The following is an 8,007-nucleotide window of genomic DNA, read 5'->3' as shown; positions in this document are numbered from 1 at the left end:
CATATGAGTGATTCTGTTGACTTGGGTTGGCTCTGAATGTGGAACAAAAGTACTTATATTCAATTTGTTAATGAGAATGAGAGCGTAACAACTGGGATTGAAGTTTAAATATGGGTTATTACAATTAAATATCAAAATATTGGTACGGTGTACTGATATTTATAACGGATTATTTCAGGGAATACATGATATGTGAGTGAATTGGCTGTTTTGATGTGCGATGTTTGCTTGTTTGTTTACTTTTTTTTTTGCATATGAGGCAACTGAAGTGATATTCATTTGTTGCCATATATATTATCATATGTTAGCAACGTTATCGGAGAATAAAACGGAATGAGGTGAGAATAAATATATAAATATAATATAATATAAATAGATTTAAATTCTAAAAATAAAAACCATGAAATAATACTGCTCAACTTTTTTTGATAAAAGAAGCTATTTGTAAGCTATTTATGAGAGCGAATGCTGGAAACAATATTATTATAGAAGAGTATAGATTTATATATATATATATATATATATATATATATATATATATGTATATATATGTAGATATTATTAACGTGTCTATCTCTTTTGGGTTTTGTTTTTTTTTTGTTTCAATAGAGTTCATATCGATAAACAAGGAGAGAAGGTATCGATGTGGAATGGGAATACCCATTAAACTAGTCGATGTTTGTTTGATCTATCAATATCGATTCATACTTTACAGTTAGTCCCTGTTGTGTCTAACGTTCGCAAAACACACACACACACACACACACACACACACACGCACACCCAAACACACATATACAGACAGACATAAGCACACAGACACACACGAGAGCATACATCGTCACAAATTGTGGAAGTAAAATCGAGGGTTCATAGCAATCCTGCTACGATTACTGTTAGTAATCGAGTCAATGAGGCATCGGTCCTCTCCGGAAATCCCGATTTCAAAAATAATAAAATACATTTTTTAAAAATTAAAGTAAAAACAAACTTCCCTTTATTCATCGCATAAGGGGATATTTATCTCTAGGGTCTCTTCTAAAGGAAGACTGGAATACTCCGGAAGTCAGCCGCAGATCAGAGCCGCAAATTGTACTTGGGCGAAGTGACTTGCTCAAGGCCACACAGTGCAGCGGCGGGTGATCGAACTCGGTACCTTTCGGGTACGAAGCAAAGACCTTACCGCTGAGCCACGCTGCCCATTAACCTTCTCCTTATCGGCCATGTTCGGGATTTTTCCCAAAACTTCACACCCAACAAACAGAAATATATATTTGTTATCACTCAAACGCAATATCTTGCAATGAATAATTTCTTTATCAAAAGATGCTCTAAACACACTCTTCGTTTTCTTTAAATGTTATGGTGTACAAGAAGAAGAAGAAGAGAAGAAGAAGAAGAAGAAGAAGAAGAAGAAGAAGAAGAAGAAGAAGAAGAAGAAGAAGAAGAAGAAGTAAAAGAATGTCACCTATAACCCCTAGAACTGTATTATACCGTGTAATTACAGTCCAACTGGTTGAGAATTCCCAGTTACCCCTTCTAATCCTAGTCAAAGTCATCTATCCACGAGAATGCTAACGCACTCGGAGACATTCAAAGCAAACAAGACAACGTGTTGTATAATAAGTTTGTCAGAAAATACCGATAGATCAGGTGGTAGATAGTGCGCTCGCTTCGCATGCAAAGGGGCCAAGATCGATCCCGGTAACAGTCGCGGGGGGAGAGGGGGGAGGGGGTGAGTTTCTGAACCTCCCCCCTTCTCCACCCAGCAGTGATTAGGTTGCTGGTTCTGTTAGATCAGGTGGAAAGTACTTTGTCATAATCTAGCGTCCTATCCAAAGGATAGGTAGAAAATGATTTTCACGCAATCCAAAACGGGATAAACTCCGGCTCCAATATATATATATATATATATATATATATATATATATATTGGAGCCGGAGTTTATCAGTTTGTAAAAAACATAAATAGAGAAAACGAATAGCAAACACAGAACGTTTTGGGATCAAAGCCCTTCTTCAGCAAACGGGGGAAACTACCGAATAATAATTAGTATTATGTATTGAGTAATGTATTCATGTTTGTATTGTTACTGTATTGTCCGGGAAAATTGGTTTTTAGCCAAAAACATTTCTTATTTTGTAATTTGTTTTGTGTTTGGAAGCTGTTATTGTCATATTTTTTTTCTTATTAATGACTTTTACATTTTTTTTTCCTTTTTGAAAATTTTCTGTTTTATTGATTGATTGATTGATTGATTGATTGATTGATTGATTTATTTATTTATTTATTTATTTATTTATTTATTTATTTATTTATTTATTTATTTATTTATCTATTTATTTATTTATTCATTTTTTATTTATTCATTTATTTATTAATTTCTTTTTTTATTTATCTATTTATACTTCTTCTTCTTCTAAGAGTATGACAGATTGGAACTGTTCCATTATTCTTGTCACTTCTAGGAAAGCAACATTTGATAAAATAAATGATATACTTTAAACGGTATTCTCACTATGTCAATTTTGTGGACTGTAAAAATGTTGATTTTGATTTAGATATTCGATGATCAGAAACGTACGATTCATGTACTTTTGTTATCGCAATAAAACCGTGTCCATAAAACATAACCTGACGCGTCCTGCTGATGACCACGGTATCTTCAAAGGTAAGGTCAACAAGCGTTAATCTAATCAAGTCACGGGTCAGTCGTTCTACACGTTACGTGTTGCTATTGGCCTAGGGACTCACTGTAAAACGCTTTGAGCACGTTTGCTTGATATTGCGCGATCTAAAAGCTCAAATTTTTTGTTTGTTTTTTTATTTTCTTTATTTTTCCTTAATATATATATATGTATATATATATATATATATATATATATATATATATATATATATATATATATATATATATATATATATATTGTTATGCGCATTTGATATGGAGGTCACAATAGCTCAGTTGGTAGAGCACTCGCTTCGCTCGCAAAGAACCGAGATCAATACCGGGTACAATCGAGATTTTTTTCTATCCACGACCTGTCCAGTGTAATATTGTTCTTGATTATAAATGAGCCAAGGTCAAAAGGTGCCAATTTTTTTTCTCAAAATAAAAGTGACATAATAGTCCATTCATGTTTCTATATATGTAGCAAAAACCCTGTACTTCATGAATCAAAGGCCCTTTAGATAACTTTAAGGTCAAACGCAGCATAATATCGTCAACAATACCTATAGGTTGCTGGTGTCACCTGTGACCGGTGACACCAAAATGAGACAAAAAACTCAATAACCAAATGATTTTTGTTGAGTATCAAACTTTATTTAGTAAGTTATAGACAAAAGGACACAATCAACAACAATCATAGTACAATAGTGTTACCAACTATTGGAGAAAAAGTTGCTTTTTGGTGTCATCGGTCACAAGCAACATAGAATGCAAATATATTATTTCATAAAAATGTTTGTGCATTAACAACAACAACAATATTGCATATGCTTATTACCAGCAATGTTCAGAAACTTTTGGAATAAAATGTTGGGAAATAATGTGACCAAAGCATATCTTATTTAGCGACATTGTGTCACTTGTGACATTAGACAGATGACACCATTGCTTATGTCACAAGCAATGCCAAATTGCAATTTCGAAAATATATCATTAATTTCAGTCAAACCAGTGTAATAACCACAGTTAAATATGGAATTAAATAATATTTCAGAAACCAAAGACTTCAAAAATAGAAATATACATGGAAATTAGAGCATCTGAATGTGACTTGTGACATAAGACCGGTGACACCATTACTTATGTCACAAGCAACACCAAATCACACTTTCGTCCATAATATATCATTATTTTCAGTCAAAAAAGCACAATAACCTACTCTAAAATGAAATTCAATAATATTTTAAGAAACTAATTACTTTCAAATTGGAAATATACTTAGAAATTAGTAATACCATTGTTGCTATTACTTTGGTCAAAATCGGCACTAGAACGCAAGTTTACCTCAATAAATCAAGAATAGCAACTGAACACATGTAATATAGCCTGTTAAAATGTAATTCAATGACATTTCAAGCTTTGAAGAACATGAAAACAGAAATACATTAGAAACTTCAAACTTAAGTGTCACCTGTGACATTTTAACCAATGACACCAATGGTCACAAAAAGTACCAGAAGTCACACAAACACTAGATAAATATCAGCCATGGTAATGAATACATGTAACCATACGGTAACATCCGCCCTACTGCTCAAATCTGCTAGTTTGTAGTAATTTAGTGTGTTAATAGTAAATCAAATCAAATTTCTTGACAACCCTTCTTTTATCTGGATTCGTCAAAAGCTTTGAGTTTTGTCTTTTTCTTGATTGATACAACCCTGAAACAAAAAAAAAAAAAGGAATTACAAGGAAATAATTAATTGTGTCAAAATCAGTCTTATGTGAGATGTCATTATATCATATTTGTAAATAGAATAACAGCTGAAAACATAATTTTTTGGTGACACTTTGTAATATCCAATATCAAGTGTTGCTTGTGACAATGTAAAATAGCGATGACACCAAAGTTCAACTTACCTTTTCTGCCTGGAGCCACGCTGGAAAGGCAAATGAAAGTGCTGCACTTCAAAGACTGGTAAGAAGGGTGGATCAAAATTGCGAATCACCATTTAACGAAACAAACTTCCACGTGTTCACGCATGCCGTGTTGCTTGTGACAAATGACACCAAAACCAATAAACCTCAATATCGGCAAAACGGTATACATTTACTCCCAAGATTTGAGTTCAGATAGTAAATCTATGCTTTTTTCTCATAATAAAACATTTTATAAACATTAAACATGAGCTTTAGAGTTTCGTGTAGAGTCTTAGTATTGTGCTGTGTTTGATGACACCAAAGGTCACAAGCAACACCAACTTTTTAAGAACTCTATATGAAACTTAATCAGATATGTAATATACTGCAATTGCTTTTAAAAGTAAATTTTGACTTTATACTATTAGTCAAATTTCAATCACGTGAGCTAAAACATCACATTTAATTTCTACATGATTTCTAAAAAGGTGATGCGTTGACCTCGTTTTGAGCACATGCCAAACAGCATTCAAATTTGACTTTCAAGTTCTTTATTTCATATTCTGTTGAACAGAGTATGTTGAGCTATCTCATTTTATCTCTTCTTCATATTATCAATTGATTACAAGCATTAACCCAATGAAAACAGCCCATAATTAAGTAAAAATCAAATTTTCTTAACACTGGTATCAGGCGGGCACCTTTTGACCTTGGCTCAAATATATTGTACAACTGCTGTTATGATATAATGTGTAACAGTATTTCAAAGATTGGTAGTATAAACAAAATAGTTGGTTTATGTTACAGAAGCGCTTGTTAATTTTAATTTTCGTTAGGATGAATGTGTTGTGCAAGTGCTGTTATGATATAATGTGTAACTGTATTTCGAAGATTGGTAGTATCTATAAACAAAATCGTTGGTTTATGTTACAGAAGTGCTTGTTAATTTTAATTTTCGTTAGGATGAATGTGTTGTGCAAGTGCTGTTATGATATAATGTGTAACTGTATTTCGAAGATTGGTAGTGTAAACAAAATCGTTGGTTTATGTTACAGAAGTGCTTGTTAATTTTAATTTTCGTTAGGATGAATGTGTTGTGCAAGTGCTGTTATGATATAATGTGTAACTGTATTTCGAAGATTGGTAGTATAAACAAAATCGTTAGTTGATGTTACAGAAGTGCTTGTTAATATTAATGTTATTTTTTAGTATGAATTTGTTGTGCAAGTGCTGTTATTATGCAAATCCATAACTTTATTTCAAAAATCGTTAGTATAAACAAAAACGTTAGTTTGTGTTACAGAAGTGCTTCTTAATTTTCATATTTTTTAAAGCATGAATGTGTTGTGCACATGCTGTTATGATATAATGTGTAACTGCATTTCAAATATTGTTGTTTATACAAAATCGTTGGTTTATGTTACAAAAGTGCTTTTTGATATTAATGTTTTTTTTAAAATATGAATTTGTTTTGCAAATGCTGTTGTGATCACAATGTGTAGCTGTATTTCAAACATTGTTAGTATGAACGAATATGTATTTCTAGTCTATAAAAGCGATTTTCACCGTTGTTAAAGAAAATAAATCTTATACACCGAGTTTCCATAGGAAAGAGTTGCCCCCTATTGCTATTAGCTAATTGACTTTAGTTACAGGTTAAAACAAAAACAAAAATTGAGCTTTATATAGCGCAATAGCCACTAAATGTGCACAAATCGCTTTACAAGGGTTCCCTGGTCAACAGCAACATTTAACATGTAGGACGGGACATGACGCCTGTTAGGCGATATTACAATTTTTCGGACAAAGACAACGCTGTTAATGACCAGGCACTCATTTTACACCTGAGTACGGCGAGAGAATGTGAGTAAAGAGCCTTTTCAACTATGCGCCGAACGCGAGGCTCGAACCCAGGACCCTCCGATCCAAAAGCGAGTGTCATCCCACCAGAACATATAGCCGCACAATAGGTTAATTGGTTCTCATTCATTAAGTCCATTGTTTAAAATATTATTTGTGCTTACAAATATCAGAGTTGCATGCCCTAGAGAAGGATGCAGTCTTTGTTCCTTACTTTCGATATTTGAGTTCTATTAGACTGACATCCTACTTCCAATGTTGTTGCGATATATTCGTTAATATACTCTAACTTATACTCAGTAATAAATTGTGACCCCTCGTCTCAAAACGGTATTAAGCCGGGCTGATTAAGATGCTGATAAATGGAATTTGTAGCCAGATACTATATCATGCTTAAGTTAAGTTTATATGCTTTATAGAGGAGGACGAATATCATATTTTACTGTGCTAAATATCAACGTTTCATATTTTTGACCAGTTGAACTATACTTTGATTTATTAGCATTTGGTCTATCCTGACATAATACCGTTTTGAGACGAGGGGTCACAATTGTTCTCTCAGATTTAAATACTTAACGCTTCTCGGTTGAGTGATTTAACATCATTAATCTGGTGTCCCGTCAAAAACACAACACTATATTTTCTAACAGCCGACGGGATTTGCAAGATTACCACACATAGTTGTACCATTTCCCTTTCTTTTCTTGTTTTCTAGATTTAGATTCCAAGGATGGCGGTCAACAAGAGAACAAACGAGTACTGACAGTCAATTATTCTTCTCTGTACCCAATTGATTTTCATACAGCAGGCAGTATAAAGACTGTTTGCCTTTCCATTCAACGAAATCGGATATTCAATTCGAAAACCAAATGACGTCATTACGCGGAGATAATAATGCATCAACGGTTTTGCTGTCCGTTAACGAATCTTACAGTGACGGAATAAGATTTTGCAATGATGACTTGTGGGTAAGTTGTTACTTTATATAAGATAAATAATTTCCATTTCATTATGTGTTGTTGTTTTTTTTTTTCTAAACGTGCCGTGTTGTCTGACCTGCGAATAACGTGACTTTAATATAGCGCAAAACCCACTTAACCCTCTCCTTAGCAACCATAGGAAAATCGTCACATTCGTTACGATCCAACCAGCACTTTTATCATTCAGTTTTCTATTGTAAATCACACAATTTAAATATTTTTATTTCTTTCTAGCTATAAAAATATGACACTGGGCTGTAGAGTTCATTTTGCTGATCAATTTAATTCTAAGAATTTATTTGTTGCTTTTCTGTTTGAGTAAGAAAAACTATTTTTGTGTTTGGTGGATGTGAAATTTTGAAAACAATTCTGAAAATGGCTGGTAAGGAGGGGGTTAACGTGCTCAAAGCGCTTTGCCAAACGGGGTTGACCAACAGCAGCACGTAACATGTAGAACGAGACATGCCACCTGTAAGGTGATATAATTCTTTTTTCTCGAACAGAGAAAACGCTGTTTTAACGGACAGCTACTCGTTTTATTCCTGAGTGCTATGAGAGAAAATGAGTACAAAGCT

The 8,007-nt window shown here is 33.3% G+C and overlaps 1 protein-coding gene across 2 annotated transcripts in view; it reads left to right on the top strand.

Moving 5' to 3' along the window:
• LOC144960255 (multidrug resistance-associated protein 1-like) overlaps positions 1-8,007 on the top strand; it is an 83,948-nt gene continuing 75,941 nt past the window's right edge. The window contains exons 1-2 of one of the 2 annotated variants that reach the window (XM_078893290.1): positions 1-192; positions 7,168-7,420. In XM_078893290.1, the coding sequence (XP_078749416.1) occupies positions 7,322-7,420 (99 nt within the window). In that variant the 5' untranslated portion in view covers positions 1-192; positions 7,168-7,321. Of the gene's footprint in view, positions 193-7,167; positions 7,421-8,007 lie in introns of those variants that run through there. The other variant, XM_078893289.1, reaches the window with a different exon arrangement.

The sequence above is a fragment of the Berghia stephanieae genome, chromosome 15 (genome assembly GCF_034508935.2).
Source record: "Berghia stephanieae isolate SIO BIC M18660-M18661 chromosome 15, UCSD_Bste_1.3, whole genome shotgun sequence".
Lineage (NCBI taxonomy): Eukaryota > Metazoa > Mollusca > Gastropoda > Nudibranchia > Aeolidiidae > Berghia > Berghia stephanieae.
This window is presented reverse-complemented; position numbering and strand designations above follow the sequence as displayed.